Source organism: Phalaenopsis equestris, unplaced genomic scaffold (assembly GCF_001263595.1).
Source record: "Phalaenopsis equestris unplaced genomic scaffold, ASM126359v1 Scaffold000301, whole genome shotgun sequence".
NCBI classification, from domain to species: Eukaryota; Viridiplantae; Streptophyta; class Magnoliopsida; order Asparagales; family Orchidaceae; genus Phalaenopsis; species Phalaenopsis equestris.
In genome coordinates, this window is record NW_018164743.1 from 1,156,196 (window position 1) to 1,179,462 (window position 23,267).

The following is a 23,267-nucleotide window of genomic DNA, read 5'->3' on the forward strand; positions in this document are numbered from 1 at the left end:
CACCCCAGCGCACGCGGGAGAGGCCCCCGCCTATCTCGCCGTCGACGACCTCAAGGGTGCCGTCGGCGGGCCTTCTAAGTGAATTAATTCTGGAGTCTAGGGAAAATCTCACCGTCGGCGCCGTTGGGCTCGCCATCGGCGCTCTTGTTCAATTCTTCACATTTTGGTCCTTTTCGCTCCAAATTCGGTCCTTTTTTGCATCTTTTTGCTCCAATGACCCTAATTCAACATTCCTGCAACAAAACATCAAAAATACCTTTCTTTAAAGTGCAATATCATCAAAAACAGTATAAAATATGTATGAAAATATCAACATATTTTCCTTTGCTCACCCATCTAGATATTAAAATTTATTGTGAGAACATGTAAGAACCGGGCTGATATTGTCTCAGTCAATAATTGGAATGAATCACATGAGATTGTATGAATGAGAATGTAATTTATATGATTGAGTACAAATAAATAGGGAAATAATTTTTGAAGGGTGTATAATTAGAGGACTTTAAAGTGACAGGTTAAAGCCCCCAACTTGGTCTATTGTTTTAGATTCTGATTAATGATCGGTGCTTAAGCGCGGTAGTTAAAAATCATGTGCAAAATTAAGATTCTAGAAGTTTTAATAATCAATTAGTTTGTAAAAACATGTCAAGGCAGTTCCTATATGTGCTTAGAAGTTATTTGAGGGATTTAGGCCTATAAATAGAAGGGTTTTGTGAAGGAATTTTACCCCAGATCATTTTCAGCCCTAAAGTCTAAGAGAAAGAGAGATTTTATTAAAATGTCTTCATGAGAGATGGATTTGAAGAAAAAGGAAGAGACCATGAGGAAGAGATTTGTTAATTAAAGTGCATAAAAGATGTATAACGGTTTCTTAAAGTATTGAAGGAATATCGAAAAAGATCAACAAAATTGAGACTACTATGACTTTACTTGAGACCAAGGTAATTGAGATTCATGCACATTTTGAGCATATTGGATGACAATTAAAAATGCAATTTAGTCATACTAGTTATATAGAGGAAGCAGATAAGAAGATGTTTCTTAAACAAAAATGGATTGAAGAAGATAGTATCAGAGCACGTCATCACCGTCCGTTTTATCAAACTTATTTTACGATTTCCCCAAGAGAGACAAATGAAAGACCGGAGTTTGTCCCATCAAATGAAGAATATAATTAAGTTCTATGTTAGAGTTTGTTTGTTGGGAGTCGTTGTGTTTATGTGTATGTGTTAAGTGTTTTTTTATATGTTAATTGTGAATGTTTATTAGGTGTTTGTATTTAGAAAATTTTCTCGCCCAAGACTATCTGGAGTGAGAATTATGTGTTACATTTACTTTTAATTATTTGTGAATTAATATATGTGTTGGTTTGTGTGAAAATTAGTGTTATATTTAGCCTTGAATTGAATTGAGTTATATAGAGAATTTTGAGAGAGAGGAGAGTTGTAGGAGATGAAAATAGTCATTTAAGTATTATGAGACCATTTAGAGGTGGTATACTTAGGCAAATAGTGCATTTTACTTAAATTTTAAAATCTCAAAAAACATGCACTGGTGCCTAAGCGCCACATCTCGCGCTTAAGCGTGATGTAACCCCAAAGGCAGACGCTAAGCACCACTTTTTCGTGCTTAAGCGCCAGTTCATGAAAACCGATTCGCGAACGGTTAAAAATGAAAAATTAACCCAAATTTGCCATTTTTCACCCTTCGATCACCTTCAACCTCTCAAAATCAAGATTTTGGAGAGCTAGGGTACACTATTAAGTGAATATTTCTTGGTGAAATCAAGAAAAATTTGCTAGATCCGATTTTCTTAAGGTAAAAGCTTTACTTCTATGCAAAACTTTTGGATTTTCACCATATATTTTGAGTACATTTGGAATAATTCAAAAATTCACTATTCATGGTGAAAAATGAGGAAAAATCTACAGAGATTGCATTGGAAGTGTAGTTTAAGCTTTTGGAAGTTTAGTTTAGTAGTTTAGATATAATTTTTGAAGTTATTTTTGAAATTTTATAAAATTTGTAGAATGACACCAAGAATGAGAGGAGTAAAGGAAAGAGCTCTTTGATTCGAGCAAGTTTGTTAGTTCTAAGGCTCAAGATAGGTTCAAATTTGTGTGTTCAAAAGCTCAAGATAGGTATTATGATGCGTTGCAATCACAAAAGCTTATTCAGGAGCGTTGTTTTAAGAATCCAGGTGGATCTGTGGAAGATCTGATCGTTCGCAGATAGTGGGAAAGATTCTGTTTTTTTTTGTTGCAGTTATTTCTGTTGTTAGGGAGTTCTATGCAAATCTCCTTGAAGCTGAAGGTTATAAGCTGAAGATTATAAAATCATGGTTTGAGGAAAGTTGGTACCTTTTTCACTAGAGGTAATCAATTTGTTCTACCATTTGCCACCGGATACCTTATATTTTTATATAAATTATAGTCCGAGTGAGACAGAGCTAGATGAGATTATTTCTTATTTGACTGTTGAAAGAGGACTCTGGAAGATCATTAATGAGAGGAGAGTCAACTTTTCCACGTCAAAGTTAAGTGCACCTTCGAAGGCATGACACTATTTTATTTCTACCCGTCTGTTACCTACAAATCATCTTAGTGAAATTACCAAGGAGAGAGCGGCGTTAAATTATTTTATCCATGAAGGAAAGCTCATCAACATTGGAGCTTTGATATGTCAGACTATCAACAGTTCTGCCACTGCCGCTACTATTGTAGGTCTGGGATTTGCTTCCTTGATCTTTTTTTTATGTGAGCAGGGGGGGGTGTGGAGTGAAATATGACAGCTGGGAGGAAGTATTGTTGCCTCTAAAGCCTATCACAAAAGTAAATGTGAAGACTTATTCTGAAAATTCTATTTTTGGCTGGAGAAGAGGATTTTCTAGGAGTTATGGAATAGAGACGTCTGCTACTTCTACCTCTGCTGCTTCTACATCTAGATCATCTACCTCGCGTGCTTCTACTTCTAGAGGTGAGTCTACTGATACCAAAGATCAATTATTATAGAGGATGATGGACAATATAAATTATATCGCTGATAAAGTTCAGAATTTAAAGCGTTTTGCAGAGCATATTGATAGGTATAAGAGGAGAAAAAGGGATTATAAAGAGAAATTTCACTCATCTTTGGCAAACTTCATCAGAGGTAACCTAGGAGTGCAATTTCCTCCATATCCACAATACCCTGATTATGAGCATGTAGATGTTTGGGATAACGATGATTTTGAGAATGAGGAGTAGGACTGTGAGATTTATTTTTGTATTATGTTTTGGATTATGTTGTTGGGACTTGCTATATTTACAGTTGTGTGTTTATTTGGACTTTATGATGTGTTGGACTCCTTTGTTTTGTTGATATTGTGATGTTTGTGATTGTTAGTACTTTATTTTAAATTCCAGGGTAGTATCTGTTGCTGTGTGTTTAGTACTGTGATTCACTTAGTTGGGAACTTAACTTAATTCTGTCTTTTGTAAAGTTGAAAATCTTGCTAGCGTAGATCTTAAATTTAAAATTTAGAAACTGTTATCCTGTATTTTTCTTTTATCTTGTTAGAATGTTTGTTTTTATGTTGAGACTGTGAAATCAAAGTTAGTGTGTTAGCTTGCTTTTATGTTTATACCCAGTACTTAGAAGTCTATTGAATCTCTACATGTTTAATTGAAATGAAAATGATAGAAAATTAATCAAAAATTAATTTTACTCCTGTTTTTAGTTTTATACTTGTATACCTAGGATATAAAAATTTCTGTAAGCATGTTCTTTCAATTTTGATTCCTGCTTATATATATTTGCTGCTAAACTGTTTAATCTTATTAAAAATTTAAGTTTGGGGGGGATGAAAAATATTTTAAAAACTTGAATTTTATTTGTTCTCAATTGTGCTACAAGTGAATTTGATTTTAAAAGAAAAATGCTCATGTATATAAAGTTATATTAGGGAAGTAAAATTTGATTTTAGAAATAAGTAATAAAATTTAGTTGAAATTTTTAGTAATGAAGAAAAACTTTAAGTTAAAAGTTTTTAGTGTAGAAAATGTTTAATATAAGTAACTATCATTAGTAAAAAAAATTGTATTTTTTAAAAATTTAGAAATTTAGACTTTTATTTTTAATACTTAAATTTCTTTTATTAAAATAAAAAGGACTAAATTCTAAATTTGGAGAATCTACATTATTTTTGAATTAGATATGAACTCATATTTTCATCTTTCTTAACATTAAAAATTTCTAAACTTTAAGTTGGTCTCATTACTAATTAAATTTTTTAAATTGGACTACTATATTTCTAAATCTAAATTTTAGTAACTCCTAAAGAAACTCATATACATATGATACTTATTTAGTTTTTAAAGATTGAAGTGTTACTTGAGGACAAGTAACATTTTAGGTTTGGGGGGTTTTGATATACTTAAAATATATAGTGTTTTTAGACACATTTTTATACCTATTTTTGAGATATTGCGCTTTAATGAAAGGTATTTATGTGTTTTTCTTTCAGGTACAAGTAAAACCATGAAAAAGGCTAAAATGAGAGAAAAAGGATCAAATTTGGAGCAAAGAGGGGAAAATTGTGCTAAAGTGTTTTGGCACCTAAGCGCCAGATCTGGCGCTTAAGCGCCACTTAAACAGAGAAGGCCGTGCCTAAGCGTCAGAAGAACCACGCCTAAGCACCAGAGGCAATTATTTGGCGATTTTCTTCATTTAGCCAAATTTTGAAGAAGAATTTGAGGCACCTATTGGCTTAAGAGGGTGGTTATGACCACTAAAAACAAAAATATTATTAAAAGATTTGTGAAAGGAGGCATCCTTTGGAGAATTCATCGAATGTGGACACATTTTGAAGAGTTTTCAAGGCACCTTTTGGAGATTTATAAAAGAAGGAAGATTTTACATTTGAAGTGGGTGCTTGAAGAGGGAGAGAGTGCTAGTGTCCAGAGAAGAAGATCATGGAGAATCTTATGGAGAGATCAGACACCACAAAATTTACCTTTTTCCTTTTGTTTTTAGTTTTATTTTGAGAGTTGAGAGTGTTGTAAAAGAGAAGAGATTCTTTTAAACTAATGTGTGGTTTTGTTTTCTCTATGAATTCTGAGTAGTTTTCTTTATCTTTCTTCTTAAAATGATAAGTAATTAAAGTTTGGATGGAAGTTGTGGAGAGTATTGATCTTCAATGTTGAAAGAAATTGTGATGATTTAAATTCATGTACTTCATTTGCTTCTTGATTTGGCCAATCCAGATGTTAAAATTTGTTGTGAGAACATGTAAGAACCGGGATGGTATTGTCTCATTCAACAATTGAAAAGAATCACATGAGGTTGTATGAGTGAGAATGTAATTCATATGATTTAGTGCAAATAAATAAGGAAATAACCTTTGAAGGGTGTAGAGTTAGATGACTTTAATGTGACAAGTTAAAGCCCCCAACTTAGTTTATTTTTTTACGTTCTGATACGAGCTTTTAGCCCTAGATGGAGAGAATCGAGGGAACTCTAGAGTGAGAGCGGGTATCTTCCCTACCTACTCGGTCTTTAGAACTATTCAAACTTTAAATTAGCCAAGGTTCTTTATAGCATCTCTAGTAAGGGTAAAGAATATAATTGCTCATATTTGGAACAACACAATTTCCATACTTCCACAACATAATTCCTATACTTATTACTGATTCATGATAAGAAGAAAGATATTTTCATATTAAGTACTTTTCAAATTTAGTGATTTTCTCTTACATCAACTCAAGTTATCTTTTTAAATTGTTACTGTTCTGTCAAAATATCAAAAATACCAAAAAGATTTAAATTTTAATATTGCAAAAATATTTAAGTTTAAGTAATTATCTTTTTAAAATAGAAAGTTTATTTTTCAACAGTGCATATTGTGTATTTCCCTGTGGGTTTGATATTTAGGTCTTATTCAAAAAGTCTTATATTACTTGATAATGATATGTATACTTGTGTAGTATCCCAATATATATAAATTAAAAAGTTGAATTCTTATTTTCTTCAGGATCAAGTTTTTGGTACTATTGCAGAGTAAGAAAATATAAGTGAAAATTATAATTAAAGACATTGTTATACTGTTGCATATAAGCAGTTTTGGGATCATCTACCTTTGCCTTTCTTAACACAATTCAAATTTAAAACATCTACCCTCCTAATCGGATCATCAGATGGTCGACGTATAATGTGACCAAACCATCTAAGGCGACTTTCTCTAATTTTGTCCGGCACAGGAGCTACACCAACCCTATCACAGATATATTCATTTTGCATTTTGTCTCTAAGTGTAAAGACACTCATCCACCTAATCATTCTCATCTCGGCAACACTTAACTTATTATTATGCTTCTCTTTTAAAGGCCAACATTCAACGCCATAGAGCATTGCAGGTCTCACCACCGTCTTATAAAATTTTCCTTTTAGTCTAAGCGGTAATTTTCTATCACACAAAAGGCCCAAAGCAGTCCTCCACTTCAACCAACCAACTTGAATTCTACTATTAACATCCCTATCTATATCACCATTTCTTTGAACAACGGACTCAAGATATCTAAATCGTTCAAACCTTTTAATAATTTGATCACCTAAAGTCACACTTCTGTCACTAGAACTATTACACTTAAAATTACATTCCATGTATTTAGTTTTAGTTCTACTTAAACGAAGGCCTTTAGACTCCAAAGTAGACCTCCATAATTAAACGTAGACCTCCATAATTAAAGTTTTTCTTGGGATTTTTCTCTTGTTTTATCCACGATAAGGATATCATTAGCAAAAAGCATGCACCAAGGTACATCCTCCTGTAAATGTTCAGGAAGACCATCCATAACTAAAGCAAATAAAACTAAAGAAAAAAGATATGTGCTTAAAGCCTATCCCTGATGTAATCCAACAGAAATAGGAAAATATTTGGTCAATCCTCCTTCAGTTTGAACACAAGTAACAACTCTAGTATAATACATATCTTTAATGACTTGAATATAGGCCATATCAACACCTTTATTTTCTAGAACTCTCCAAAAAACTTTTCTTGGAACCTTATCATAACTTTTTTTCAAAATCAATACAAATCATACGTAGATCCTCCTTACTCACTCTAAACTTCTCCATCAAGTCTCTCAATAAATGTATAGCTTCCATAGTAGACCTGCCCGACATAAATCCAAATTGATTATGAGAAATCTTTGTAATGCGTCTTAACCTATAGTCAATTACCCTCGCCCATAACTTTAAAGTATGACACATCAACTTAATTCCTCTATAATTTGCACACTCTTGTGCATCCTCTTTATTCTTAAAAATGAGGACCAAAAAACTCTTCCTCCACTCCTCGGGCATCTTTTTAGTTTTTAAAATAATATTAAAAAGGGTTTAATAAGCCAAGAAACACCTAAATCTCCCAAATATTTCCATACTTCAATTGGGATATCATCAAGTCCTACAGACTTTCCACCCTTGGTTCTCTTTAAACCATCCTCAACTTTTTTTTTACTAATGCGACGGTAAAATGAAACATTTTATTTTTATTAATGCTATTAAAATCACTAAGGTTGATCATATTTTCGGAAACATCATTAAAAAATTTATCAAAATAACTCATACCTATGTTGAATATTCTTTTTCTAAGAAAAGTAATTTTTGATTGTGATCTTTAATACACTTTACTTGAGTCAGATCTTTACTTTTCTTTTCTCTTTATTTGGCTAGTTTATACATATATTTTTCACCCTCCTTAGTATCTAATATATTATAAAGATCATTAAAAGCAGAATTTTTAGCGTCACAGATTGTTCTTTTAGACTCCCTGTGGGTCGTTTGATATTTTTCTCAGTTTTCTAAGCTTTTACATTTAAACTAATTTTATAACATAACTTCTTATATTTTATCTTTTCTTGCACATTATTATTCCACCACTAACTATTTTTATTTATAAATTTTTCTTTTGATTCTCCAAGAAAATTTTTTGCTATTTGTTTAATAGTGTTTGTTAATTTATCCTATGTAACATTTGCTTCTTCATGAACCACCCAAAATTTGAAATCTTGAATTTTACTCATAAAAATAATTTTATTTGTGTCTTCTAGGTTCCCCCATCTAATTTTTCGATTATAAGTTCTATTATTTTTTATTTTACAACTCTTCATCTTAAAATTTAAAACAAATAAATGATGTTGGGTACTTAAATTCTCGCTTGGAATGACCTTACAATCATTACAATCTCGACAACTCTTCTTCTCATAAGAAAATAATTAATTTGTATTTTACTAGATCCACTCTTATAAGTAATAAGATGCTCATCTCTTTTCTTGAATAAAGTATTAGTAATAACAAAATCATATGCTAAAGCAAAATCTAAAATAACTCTACCTTCTTCATTAGTTACTCCAAAATCGTAGAAACCGTAGCCCCCATGAGTATTTCTGAAGTCTTCTACCACTCTACCGACATGTCCATTTAAATCTCCTCCAATAAAAATTCTTTCTTCAAGAGGTATCATTTGTATTAAGTCTTCTAAGTCATTCCAAAAATAATCTTTAAACCCTATATGTAAACCTAATTGAGGAGCATAAGCATTTATTATATTAAAAATCTTAGTATCAATGATAATCTTAAGGGCTATAATTCTATCTCCAACTCTATTAGTTTTTACAGCATTATCTTTCAAACTCTTATCTATAATTACACCTACACCATTTCTAGTGCGACTCTTACCAGACTACCAAAGTTTAAAACCTAAATTATCAATCTCCTTAGTCTTTTCTCCAACCCATTTAGTTTCTTTGGTCTCCCTAAAATGATAGGTATTTCCTTAGTTTCATTAGTCTCATGGACTTACTTTTTTACCCGCATTTGTCCGTAATGTGGGAACCGTAATATTAGTTTCATTAGTCTCATGGACTAACTTTTTTACCCGCATTTGTCCGTAATGTGGGAACTCTTGTTTATTTGACGCTACATCTAGGAGCCGATATAGCAACCCTTACACACTTTTCACTGTATTCAGGCTTGTGTCGCTTCCAGGGGACACCATAACACTTACACAATGATCAAAATGATTCATGTCATTATTTTTTCGACAAGTTTTACGCTGGTTGTCGACTACCTAACGCAACCCTCCACTTTTCATATCCGGGCTTGGAACTGGCAATGACAATGTTAGACTATATTTTTAACAAGCTCAATTTATTTCATATTACATAACTATCATCTAAAATATTAATATTTATAAATTAATCACCGAGATGTTTTTTTTTTTAAACTGCCAAACTGAAGTAACATAGCACGATCAAACTATTAAGAATATGATAAAAATTAAAAACATGAGTTAAGATTTTACCATGAATTTTGATATTTGAGTGAGAATTTGAAAAATGGATGAAAGTGAATTGTTAATTTATAAGTATGAAGTTTCGTGCAGTCGTAATTGCCCCAGGCAAAAATTGTTGACCCAAAATTTATACATACATTTTTAGCTTTTAGGTCATACTTTTAAGCCCCTACCCTACTCAATTGTTCTTTCTTAAAAATATTTCTTTTGATGGTATCTTTTACACAAAAAAAAAAATTATATCATTTTCTGCCTCCCTTTGGAAGAGGCTTCTTTGAATATAGAAAACTATTTCTAGATTAGCAAGGCTATAACTTACACAATTAAAAAAGGCTTGAAAGTATTATATCATAAGATATAATGGGACTTGAATTCAAAAAAAGAATTTATTAAGCCAAATACATTGCATGGATGAGAATGTTGGCCTTAAATACTTCATTGGTTGCTACTTTTATCGTAGAGAATAAATGATAACATTAAGATGAATATATAGAATATATAAAAACATCTTTACAAAAAATTATTTTTTAAGCAATCAATAAATACACCAAATTGACACAAAATTTTATGCCAAAGCGTTAGGTTCAAGTGCTCACCTTACCACAGAACTAAGAAAAAAGTTAAGTTCAAAATAATCAACTCAACCAAATCTGATAAATAAAATCTCTTCATTAAAATACTAATAAAGTAAAGTAATTGACTCTTCATTAAAAGGTTCAGGTTCTTTGTAGGAGACCTGAAAAACATTTTTTTTGTTATAGAACATATATAGTTCAATTTTGATGAATTAAAAAACATAATTAACAATAAACAATGAAAATAAACTCCAAAATTTGAGCTTCTCCAACATAAAATTCAACACAAAAGAACAACATTTCCTTGAAATTAAGTAATATCAAGAACTAAACAGATCACAGCCGTTCAACTTAACAATAGAAGAAGAGTACAACAAACAAATTTTACAACTTTCACCAAATGCTAAGCAAAAAAATTACTCAAAAAAGAACCATGCCTTATTCATTCTATATTACTGAGAATTAATTCAATATTTCATTTGGTCCATTGTACTGTTGAACGAGGATGGGTGTGGGAAGAAATAATTGAAGGCCTATTCTATATACTCTTTTGGCCGCTACATTTACAAATTACATGTTCCCAGGGTGCCTTGTGGCTCCCAAGGAGAAAGAGGCCATTTCTGCCCGAAGGACAATGCTTCTCTTATTTCATATTTTATCATTTATTGCATTTTTTTTATATATATTTTTGTGTAATATTGAATTTACTGTATTGGTTTTCTGAGAAAGGGCTTCTGGCAAAGAAGAAGTCTCTCATCTTTGTTAGCTTCCAACTCTATTACACGAGCTTCCCATTTCAACTGTGTGGTTAATGGTCTGAGTGCTTCAACGAGTGGTGTTTTATCATGAATTATAACCCAACCCTGCAAAAACAAAAACAAAAAAAGAAAAAGGTTTAAATCGGTGATAATTTGTAAAAAAGTAGATAATTTAAGGACAACAATGAAAAGAAAAGAGTACAACAGGATATAATTGTTATTTATGCCTAGTTTTTTAATTCCTGAGCATGTCATAATTGCATGCTTGCTTGGTCTACTTGCAATTTTATTAGGAAAATTTACATACAAAGCCACAATTCTCATCTATTTACATGAATATTACTGAAAGTTTGATATTTGCATTTATAATATTTTGGTGTCATAGCCATCCTATGTATGAAAAAATATATCTCACTTCAAAAAGGTTAACAAAAATGATATTTTTGATGTGATATTGAAGATTGGAGTGTTATGAATGTAAATATGAAAGTGTTAGATACGTCAATACATAGGATTTGTGTGGTTCGTATGTAAATGCCCCATGTTAATAACCTTTAAGTTTCTAGGACAAGGATATGGATCATTGCTAGCATCATTTAGGACACATGTTAACTCTTTAGCATTTCATTATCTCATTCCATTTGCATAATTTATATGGTTTATAAAGTTCTCATGAAAATAATTGCAAAAATATTGGCTACTGCTATTGCAATTACAACCATTTTGTTGATTTGAAAAGAATGCATGTTATTAGGTATGACTCATATACCATAAATGAAACAGATGCTGGAGCGGAGCGGAGCCGACGAGCGGAGTGGAGCGGAAGAATTTGTCTAATCGGGAGAGTTTCATTATGTGGGTTGGGGGTGCGGGGGCAACACCTCGCAGTTTGGTACATGAGTAATTTAAGTAATTACATATTGTACTATAGGTTTATATATATGTCATGTTTGTAACCCTAGGTGAGTTTGAAATTCCGAATCTTGTATTATGTACTCTTTTCTGAATATTGAAAAGAAAGTCGCCGCTCTGCTCCCGATGATGTAGGCATCTTTGTCAATCCTCGTTAAATCTCTGTGTGTTCTTTTGGATTTGTGTCAATTTTTTTTTCTTCGCCCTAATTTCTCAACAAGTGGTATCAGAGCAAGGCTCTAGGGCAGGGAAGAAAAATTTCGCGGTGCACAGAAGAGATTGGCAGCTAAGAAAGGATTTCGGCAAGGTTCATGGCAGTTCGGATTTCAACGCAGAGGAAATTTGAAGACAAAGAGGGCTTCAGACGGATCGACAGGAAGACTAGGGCTTTTCCGCGAAGGCTTCAAGTGCGAAACCAGGCACGCGCGGACAGTAGGAGTTAGGCAAAGCTTCGAAGGAGTCTGCGCAGGAAGGCGTCGGCGAGATCGACAGCGCCGCTAGAAGGCGTCGGTGAGATCGACAGAGGAATCGCGGCAAGAATCACAGTGTTCACGATCACGACAGAGGAATCGCGGCTTCGGCTTCGGCGGGTCGGACGGGCTTCGGTTCGGCGAGAGGTTTTGGCGTCAGGCGAAGTCACTACAAGCAGAAAAGGAAGGTTCGGTGTCAGCCTGGAGCGGAGGCGAAAATTGGAAGCTCCGATTTCATTCCTTAGTTGGAGGCGGAAGAAAATTTGAAGGAAATCAATTTCTAATTTTATTGCGGAGAAGAAAATTGGAAGAGAAATCAATCCGATTTTATTCCTTTGAGGGAGGCAGAAAAGAAAATTGGAAGGAAATAAGTTATGATTTTATTCTTTTGCTGCGGAAAAAAAATTTGGAATGGATATTTTCAGCTTTCTCAGAGGCAATAAAGGAAATTTCCTCCTATTAACCAGGAAAATCTTATTGCACGCGGATATTTAGGATGCGGGAAAGGTAAGGAAAGAGAATCTACTGCTGCACTCGGGAAAAAAAAAATTCTTTCTGGAAACGGAGGCGGAGTTTTTCTGAAAGGAAAGCGAAAACTGAGTTTTTCTAAGAAGGAAAGCGGAGCTTTTCTGGAAGGAAAAATGAGCTTTCTGGAAAGCAGAGACGGAGCTCTTCGTGGAAGTTTAAGGAAAATGATTTCTGGGAAAGTTTAATAAAGAAAAATTTAATTAGGGAAAGTTCTTTTTCTAGAAAACTTAATTAAGAGAATCTTAATTAAGGGATTCTTTAAAAAGATTTGTGGTCCAACCCGCACTGGTGCATAAAAAACTCCATGATGTATTTTCTCCTAAAGGACTGAATATTCACCAAGGTGGAGATTTATTCAGTATATGAATTTCTCCTAAGGGGCTAGATACTCGCCAAGGTGGAGATTTGTTGGGTATATGTATTTCTGCCAAGGGGTTGGATATTCGCCAAGGTGTAAATTTGTTGGGTATATTTGTTGGGCATATATATTTTCTCCCGAGGGGCTGGATATTCTCCAAGATGGAAATTTGTTGGGCATATGTATTTCTCCTAAGGGGATGAATATTCGCCAAGGTGGAGATTTGTTAGGTATGACTCATATACCATAAATGAGACAGATGTTGGAGCGGAACGGAGCCCACGAGCGGAGTGGAGCAAAAGGATTTGTTCAATCAGAGGAGTTTCATTATGTGGGTTGAAGGTGCAGGGGCAACACCCCGCAATTTGATACATAAGTAATTTAAGTAATTACGTATTGTACTATAGGATTATATATATGTCCTGTTTGTAACCCTATGTGAGCCTGAGATTCCGAATCTTGTATTTTGTACTCTTTTTTGAATAGTGAAAAGGAAGTCGCCGCTCTGCTCCTGATGATGTAGGCGAACCTCGTTAAATCTATGTGTTCTTCTATATTTGTGTCGATTCTTATTTTTCTTCGCCCTAATTTCTCAGTACACGTAAAGTTTAAACCTGATAATAAAGTTGTAGTGTGATAAACTTAGATGTTGCTTACATGAACAACCATTTAAAAAAAATGGAAATTTATATACACAGCACCCAATTCTTATGCATTTACGTATCTCACACCCAAACTGAAATTTTTACAAAATCAGCACCCTACCTATGGATGAAAATGTGGATTTCATTGTTGGAGAGTGGTGAAAAAGATAAGTTGGGTGCTTAGTTTGTAAAAATGAGAGTTTGAGCGTGAGATAGTTAAATGCATAAGAATTGGGTGTCGTGTATGTAAATTCTCCTAAGAAAATAGAAGTGAGAAAGAAAAAAATATTTAAAAACTTTACAATGCATTGAAATTAAAGCCAATAAATTAAAACTTCCACAAAGTGTTGGTAATTTTTGGTCATATTGCACAAGTCTAGAAACAATTCCTTGAATTTCTCTATTTTCTGCCTCCTTGTGAATCTACTTTCACTCCTCCATCAGATAATTCTATATTGCTTGTTCCTCAAACAATTATGGATGATGAAATTTGAAATATTTCGGTGATATAAAAAGTAAAATTTTGGTGTTAGATATATAAAAACATAGGAGTTCGGTGATATGTATGTAAATACCCCTAAATGAAACAGCACATCAGAGAGTTGTTACTATGACCTTATTTTCTGAACCATGTAAAATGGCAATAAGGCCATAATTTAATCCATAATATGCACTATAAATAGCAATATAAGAATGAAACTTTCAAAGATAGAATCAGTTTACCTCTGGTCGTAAAATCCGATCAATCTCTGAGAATATGTCTAGGATTGAACATCTGGTCTGTTGATGATTTGATAGCAAACCTTCAGCATGAACCATATCATAAGTTCTTGGATATGTTGGAAATGCTTCGCACCTAATTAAAGAAGATGAGATTAGCTTTCATTATTTTAATATTGAATTTTAGAGCTTTAACAATAAGTTTTAGTGATCATGAAACTTTCCCGAAAGAATTTTAAAATAAAAGGAAGATTTAAATGCATACCATTCAGTTCCTATATATTTACATATCTAAAATCCAACTTCATTTGTTAAATGCATGTTACATATGCATGAAAAGGTGTCTTTCACTTTCAAGAAAAAGGTGAATTTCACTTTTTAAAAATTAAAAATAGTGATATTTTTTATGTGATAGGAAAGATTTGGGTGTTTTGAATATAAAATGTAAAATTTAGGTTTTATATATGTAAATACCTAGGAGTTTGGTGGTATGTATGTAAATGACACTAAGTAAAAGTATTGTTGCAAAGTATAAATATATCCTCTTTCCAAGAAATGAATAACTTTTACTGTTCTAAAAAGATTAGTGTTGCTAAAAAAAATTCGATTCAGGATTTCACTGGATATGCTAAGGGAGATTTTCCTGTGGTATATCTAGGTTTCAATCTTGATAAAGGTCGTCCTAAAATGCATTTGTTTGAGAATATTATTGATAAGATTAGGAAGAGGATTCTTTCTTGGTATAATCTTCTGTTGTCCTATGGGGGTAAGGTGATGTTACTTAAAAGTGTCCTTACTTCTATTCTTTTATTTACTTTATGTTTTATAAAGATGCCTCATTCTGTTTGTATGAAACTGGAGGTTATTTTTAATAAATTTTTGTGGGTTGGTAAACATATTAAAATTCATTGGATGAGATGGAAACAAATGTGCAAACCTATTAGTAAGGGTGGACTTGTTTTCTGTTCTCTTATGGGCACTATGCATCTCAGTTATATGAAATTATGGCTGAATTTCGTAATGATAAGTCTTTCTGGGCTAAAATGATGCATCTGAAATATTGTAAGGATGTGCATCCTTTGTCTTTGACTAGTAAAGCACAGGATTCTTTTGTCTGGAAAAATATGCTTCAGGTGGCTAATTGTACTGAATCTTATATTTGTTGAGATCTTGGTAAAGGTAGGTGTAGTTTTTGGTACAATAACTGGAATGGTTTGGGGACTTTAGTTGAAAGCTACGGGGGCCCTTTTGATATTAACTTGCAGGTGCAGAAAATGTGGAATGACAACAGTTGGAATACTAATATGCTTGCTAACCTGGTTAATAAGGAGGATTTGGCTAGTATGCTAAAATTTCTATTAGTCAGGGTCTTGATAAGATCAAGATTAAAGGTAATTTGAGTTGATCTGCTTCTAAGATTTTCTCTAAGTCTCTTTATACCTCACAAGGCAAGGATTTACAGTGGACTTGGAATGACTTAATAAAACCTACTCAATCCCTTTTTATGTGGCATCTTTTACATAAATTTTTTTCTACTGATGATATTTTAAAGCTTAGAGGTTTAAGAATTCTTTCTATCTGTTATTTCTGTAAGAAGCATGTTGAGACTTTAGAACATATTTTCTGTAATTGTTCCTGTATTACAGATTTATGGGAGAGTTTTTACTCTTTTTGAGTATGATGGAAATCATACTCCTAGCACTTCCATTGCTGCTATGATTGCGGTTTGGCAGCAGGATAGATCGAAGCTTTACAGGTCTGTTCATGTTATCTTTTCTTGGTTTATTTGGTGTGCTCGAAATACTTGTAAACATGAAGGCAAGATTTTCTCTAGCTCTAACTGTTTTTAATATATTAAAGGTTTTATCTGTAAGATGCTGAAATATGGGAAGTTTAAGCCTTCATGTAATTCAAATGTAAAGCACATGTTACTTAAATTTAGTATTGATTTACCTAGAAATTCTAAAGCTGCTATTATCTTTGTTCATTGGACAGTTTTTGTTGGTGGGTATATAAAGATCAATACGGATGGTAGTTGGACTCCTTCTACAGCAGGTACTGGTGGTATTTGTTGAGATTCTTCTGGTAAGGCTAGTATGTGGTTTTCTACTCCTGTTTTAGCTTCAAGTGTTATTGAAGCTGAAGCAGAGGCTGGGGGTATTGGGTTTGGAATAGGCTAATTGGCTCTAAAATGTGGTTGGAATTCTTTGGAAATTGAAATTGATTCTTTTGATTTATGGTCTTTTTGTTGCAGGAATAGGAATTATCCTTGGAATCTTATGATTCATTTGAAAAGAATTTTTGCTCTGACAATTGGTATTCAAGTTCGTTGGCTTTTCATTCATCGAGAAGGGAATAAGTGTATGGATTGGGTGTGGATTGGGCTGCAAAGCAAGGGATGAAGACTCAAAAAGCTATTTTTACTGATAAGTTCCCTGGAATTCTTAATTGTTTTATTAGGGGTGATATGATGGATTCCCCGTATATTCGTACTTCTTCTTGATTGTGTTTTTTGGATAGGTTTGGGTGTGGTGTGAGTTGTATTTTTTATTTGTTTTTTTTTTTTGGAATTGAAACCTTTTTTTATTTTTTTTTTGTGAGTTGTATAGGGTTTAGGTTGGGTTCCTTTTCCTATGTGTTTGTAATTTTTTATTTTATTAACAAATTAGAGCCTTTTAGTGCTCTTTATTAAAAAAAGATACAGCTAAAGAACATGTCCACCTTACAATGCAGTTCGAAATATGATCCATGCATGAAAAAACCGATAGAATGAACAAGCAATGAATAAATACAAAGGTTTATACAAATTCAAAGATAAAAGCGACAAAGACTTAAGTGAGAGATTATTTCGCAATGGAAATGCCAAAATCTCCCTTTATGAGCATAAAAAAGAGCGCAATTAAAATGACTTAAAAAACAAAACAAAACAAAACAAAGCTAGCATACACACTGTTATGATATGAAAAAAATAAATCAATTTAGAGACGAGCACCATAACTTTACATATTCGATCAAGATTGATCTTCATGTAAGGGATTGATAGCAAAAGAGTATGGTGGAGTACAAATTAAGAAAATTTACGAATATATTAAATTCTCTTCACCTAGAACTAATAAGGAGTTGAGAATATCATACCTACCTTGAAGTAATCTTTCACAAGATAAAGTAAGAAGAAGTAAAATTTCTCTCTCAATAACATACATCAAATATCAAACCATAATCTATTGTGGCTCTGAGATACGTTAAAATTTATTTCACTGCTTTCTAATGAGCTCGATCAAGTCTATCCTGATACATCCTCTTTCATTCACTGTATGCGAAAAACCCAAATGTACATAGATGACAAAATATAATGACTAAAAAGTATATATAAGTGATAGGCTTTTAGCTCACGACTCAAATATTTCCAGTACTTATAAATACTACATAATTCTTACGTATTTACATATAAAACACCTAAACATCCATATTAACGTTTTTAAAACTGGTTTCATAAACCTATACATGAAAACATGTATTTCATTTTTAAAAAAAGTTAAGTGGTGTTTTTGATGTGATGTTAAAGATCTCAATGGTTCCCATGTATATATTAAAGTTTAGGTGTTAGATATGTAAGTACATAAGAATTGTGTAACATGTATGTAAATGCCCCTAAAAATATTTATCTTATGTTAGAAATAAAGTAATTGTCTTTTGACTCCTAATTATCTCCAACCCCACAATGTTCTTAGTAGCATCAAGATCTTTATCCCAAATATTACACTCAAACTAACTTTCAAATTATGAATCTATAATATCTCGAATTATAATCAATATATCATTAATATTTAAGAGCATATACACATAAGATTCATCTATAAGCTATAGTACACAAAGCTATCAAATCAGCTTTTATTAAAACCATGGTTAATGAATTTACCTAAATTCATGTGCAACTGCATAGAAGACTGATTTAGGCCAAACAAACACTACTTTTGTAGATACAAATGACCTTCCACCACTATAGCTAGACCCTAGTGGTTGTTACATGTAAATCTCCACATCTAAATCACCATAGAGAAAATTTATCATTAGAAACATCTATCTTTGCATCCAACAAATTTAATTTTAAGTGCTTCTGCAACCACTATTATTATTGTATGAATAGAACTGTTCTTAACAATGCTTGATAAAACCTCATTGATGTTCATACCGTCTAATTGTAGCCCTTTATAAATAGGCATGCTTTATATCGAAAATTCTGTTGATTTTAGGTTCCCTAGCACTGGAAAATCCATTTGTTAGTCAACAATCTTTTTAACTCCGAAGGGTTTAAATAGATCTGAAATCTCATTCCTTTATAAAGCTCAAACTCCCTTTATCATAGCAATGGTTTACAAGTTTGATTCTCATCCACGAATAAAAGTGGAGGGCTCTTGATCACTAATACATTCCACAACACTCAAAGCATAAGGTATCATCTAAAAATAAGAGGAATTTGTAATCAAATCTCTAAGGTGCTCTAAATTGCTTTTAGTTCTATCAGAACTAATAAATTCTTAGGATTATGGAAGTGTCACCTCCTCCAAAGGCCTAGACATAACAGTTAGCTGTGGCAATCTATCAGTTAACTGTTAATGATCCACCTTAAATTTGACATATCATTTTAACTATTTGATCTCCTTTAAAATCCTTAATTTGCCCTGGCTTTTGTTGAAACGTTTGGTATATTGAACTTAACATCTCTACTAATAAGAGTTCAAGTGTCATGGCATCAATATATAAAATCATACATCTTCTCATTCTTGGGTTTATTGTATAAAAAATGATCTTAATTTACTAGAACTAAATGAAAATATGACACTAAATAGGACGCAATGGAGAAAAAGGATTCATGTAGCCGACCCCACGTAGTGGGATTAAGGCTTTGTTGTTGTTGTTGTTGAAGAAATATGCATTCTAAGGTCTAGCTTAGCCCCTCTAACATGAGCAAGATATGTAGATAACAAGAAACCTTTAAAATTGAGTAATCTGCAAAATGAACTGATCTCATCTCTTCAAAAGTTATCAACTCAACAACAATACCCGGAAATGATCACCAAGAAAAATGCAATATAAACAATTTTATCAAAAAAAATTTCTCAAATCAGCATCGGATAACATACATAACTATCTCTAAGAGTACCCAAGTTATTCTTTCTGTCGCTCCATTTTTGTTGAGTACTCATTAAAGTTTTATATTTAATAATGTTCCCTTTAACAAAGGATCTCAAACTCAAAAGAGAGAGATTTTAAGCTATCACTTAAGGTAAGCCGGTATCTATATCCACCTTTTGATCTAGCATTAGAATGATCTCACAAGTCAAAATGAGTATAGTCCAAGGCACCCTTGGTCCTATGACTCAAATTGAAAACTTCAATTCATGGTTTTTACCCAAAACACAATGCTCATACGACTCCAAAACTTCTGCAATATAGCAAACTTTATAGGCCTAACTAAACTCTAACAGACCCCACTGTAATATACTCAAGCCACGTGCACCATAGCTTAGTCAAATCATTTGATAAAGAAATTAATCAATCACATATTAGTTTCTCTAAGCAAGAGTTCACCAATCTTTTTTGATCTCATCAAAACTGTAGCATCATAGAAACAAGTAAAACTCCACAATTCAATAGTGAATCTGTACCATTATAGTCCAAAAGCTAAAAAAATAAGATTTTTCTTCAAATATGGCATGTCTTACCTCTCTCAAATTCCTCATAGCTCCACGTCTTGATTTGAATTATTTATATCCCAAAAATCTTAGAAGTCATGTCATTACCCACAAGAATGTATTAATCATTAACGAATCTATATGATACAAACCAATCCCTGTAAATAGTCATACGATATAGACATCCGACTTAATGATAAAATCTTAAGTAGAAGTGATAAAATAGCATATAGCTATCTAAACTAGATCAAACTCATCTTTTTGCTCCTATGTTTGATTTTGCTTTAAACTTCTACTTATCCTCACAAGCAACCCTTATAGCAAAATGGGAACAGTGTGCACAAAGGTGGATTGAGTTTTAAAAAATCAAATTTATCCTTTCTCTTCAATTTTGACATCCAAATTTCAAACCAAGTATAACTTGTTATACGTGCCATCCAAATGCACATACAATGACATCCTTCATATGAAATGTGAGCAATTGTTGCTTCAAATAGAGATAGTTTGTATGTGACTTCTCCATGAGAAGAAATTTAACATTTTCCACATCTCCTGCAAGGTACTTCGACATGCAACATTCCAAAGTATTTTCTCTCTCAAAATAAAGATGAACGAACTAAGGTTTTTCTCGGTTATGTCAATTTGGGAATCCATCTAATTCAAAGCTTTTTGGAGAAAAAACAGTCTCACATTCATTTTCAAATGGTTGAGTTCATAGTTCCCATTAAATTTCTCAAACTCAGTTAATAGCACCTACAGCAGATTTTGATGACTCCATCTCAAAAATTATAAAAGGCCAATACTAGTCTGTTGCGGTGCAAATGTATGGATATTTCTTAAGAAGTGCCAAAAAAAAAAACTATCAAATAATACACTCACAAATCTCACAAATTTAGAGATAAGAACACCAGGATTTATGTGGCTTGGTCACAAGACATAAATTCATGGGGCAAGATGAAAAAGAAAATTCTATTATCTAAAGAGATGCAGAGATCTCAACAAACTTGAAATAATAATTTTCAAGGGAAAGTCAAAGAGAAAGTATTGTTCCTCTCTTACCAAATTTTCATCAAAACAAAAAAATATTCTTCCTTGAAAAATTTTCTCCATAGGATAATCAAGAAAGCTAACAGATTCCTTTCTTGATTGCTCGTATTGCTTTCTAATCAATTGTAGATAAAAATCCTAACCTCTCTATATTGAAATCGACAAATGTCCAATCATTTATATAATCTTGATTCAATTACTAAAGTTTAAATAGGATTAGGATGTATAATTATAATTTTGCATTAGGTTATTTGATATAACTTACCAGAATATTATCAATTTAGAATAAAAAACCCATTTATCCTTGCCAAACTTTTATTATTCACCACAAAATTTGAACGATAGAGATTCAATGTAAAATATAACTTTGTACAATATCATGATTGGTAGTTATTTTAAATCTAGTCATTCAAAAAAACTTGTGAAAGAAGGAAAAAAACTGAGAACATAAAATGGCTCAAAATTTCTATTTAGCACACACACACACAAACTGACAACAAATTTAAACCAAGCCAGACTCACATGTCACTCTGTGAGGTTATATTTAGACCTAAACAATTGTAGATTAATCAGGTTCAACAACATGACAAAACAAAACCTGTGATGTTTAGGCAGAAATACTTCAGGAAAAATAACAAAGAAGAATGAAGGGGAAGTAGATAGGATTTGTTAGGAGTTATTGTACTCAAACATTTTTACGCAAAAATTAAAGCCTTATTACTAAATATCTGATCAAATACTGTGGATGACATAAATATATTGATAAAGCTATTGGCAGATAAAAGGTTTACAATTATTTCTATTTGAAAAACTTAATGCATTCAAGACCAAAAACAAATTTGCATGAAATAACTTCCAAAAATCACGGGTTATTAGGTATACCAACAAAAAAATGAAAAAAAAAAGAAAAGGCTCAAACAGATGTCCTTGTTGACAACAGTCCATACCAATCATGCTGGATACCGATAAATCCTCGATCAAAGATAAGAGGGAGGTAGTTCGAACTCATAGCTGGTACCACATTCATTACCCACACAGATTTTCCAGTTTCAAGTAGAGCAGCATTGAAACCTCCAAATCCAGCATTCATATCCAGCACATTCCTAACCATATTAAAAGGAGGAGAGGGATCCTCGTCCCCAGGCCTCTTAGGATGATCTGAAAATATAAGTGGTGAAAGAAGAGACCAATAATTACGAACTGCTGCATGCCAGTTTAAGGAATCCTCTGTAAAATCCTCTAAATGTACACCTGATAACAAAACTAACTAAATAAATAAACTTCCATAAAAATTGTGGGAATATTAATTCATCTAGAGGGTCATAAAGTATACCATGTATGTCAAGTTGTGCTGAGTTCAGTTTAGATTGAGCAGGCCAAGGTGTTTGGTTTTCAATCGGGATCCACCTCTGGCTTCTTAATCCTCCAATGCAAGGATTTAGTGGTTGATAATAGGGAGATTCAATATCATGACTCCTTCCGCAGAACGGAGGACCAGCTTTCCTATAAGATATTATGATTGTTTCAAAATTAGTAAAAAAAAACCATAATACCAAAAATTACAGTATTGAGATACATACCGAGAACTGTAACATTTCTTTTTGGTGGTCTTTTTCCAAATGATTGTTTCATCTTGTTGTGAAAGCATTTCCCAACAGAGATTCTCAGCAAAATCACGTATATGAGTCCATTTTTTCATGTTTTCCTTGTCGCGAAGAGATCTGTGCGCGTTCGTAAGTGACGTCCAGACGAAGTATCCTCCGGGCCTCAAGAGTCTGTCAACTTCCACAAGGAAGATACCATCTGCATGAAGATTTTGTAGTGATTCAAACTCAATAAATTGAGCATAAAGGAAAACCATTATGATAAGAAAAGAAGAAAATAGAAGTGAGGAAAGGAATTTTTCATGTCCCACTTGGCTTGCAATATACACCATGAAATTCAATAATAAGCAACTAATTGAGAGGAGACAGATTTTCGATGCATAGTACAAAATAGGTTCAAATTAATGGATAATAACAACAAGGGCATTCGCATATATACCACCCAATTCCTATGTATTTACATATCTAACACCTAAACTAAACTTTTAACAATTATACCACCAAATTATTCACAACAAATCAAAAATACCACGTTTTAACTTTTAAAAAGTGAAATACAGATTTTCATGCATAGGTAAGGTGGTTTATATGTAACAAATGAAGTTTAGAGGTTTGATATGTAAA

General features: G+C 32.6%; 1 protein-coding gene across 2 annotated transcripts in view; it reads right to left on the minus strand.

Moving 5' to 3' along the window:
- Positions 1-10,247: 10,247 nt before the first annotated feature.
- Positions 10,248-23,267, minus strand: part of LOC110025494 (probable pectin methyltransferase QUA2) — a 32,316-nt gene continuing 19,296 nt past the window's right edge. For both annotated transcript variants that reach the window (XM_020726004.1, XM_020726003.1), the window contains exons 5-9: positions 22,620-22,842; positions 22,373-22,542; positions 21,987-22,290; positions 14,300-14,432; positions 10,248-10,769 (exon numbers count right to left, since the gene is read on the minus strand). In XM_020726004.1, coding sequence (XP_020581663.1) covers positions 10,611-10,769; positions 14,300-14,432; positions 21,987-22,290; positions 22,373-22,542; positions 22,620-22,842 — 989 coding nt within the window. In that variant the 3' untranslated portion in view covers positions 10,248-10,610. The remainder of the gene's footprint in view (positions 10,770-14,299; positions 14,433-21,986; positions 22,291-22,372; positions 22,543-22,619; positions 22,843-23,267) is intronic.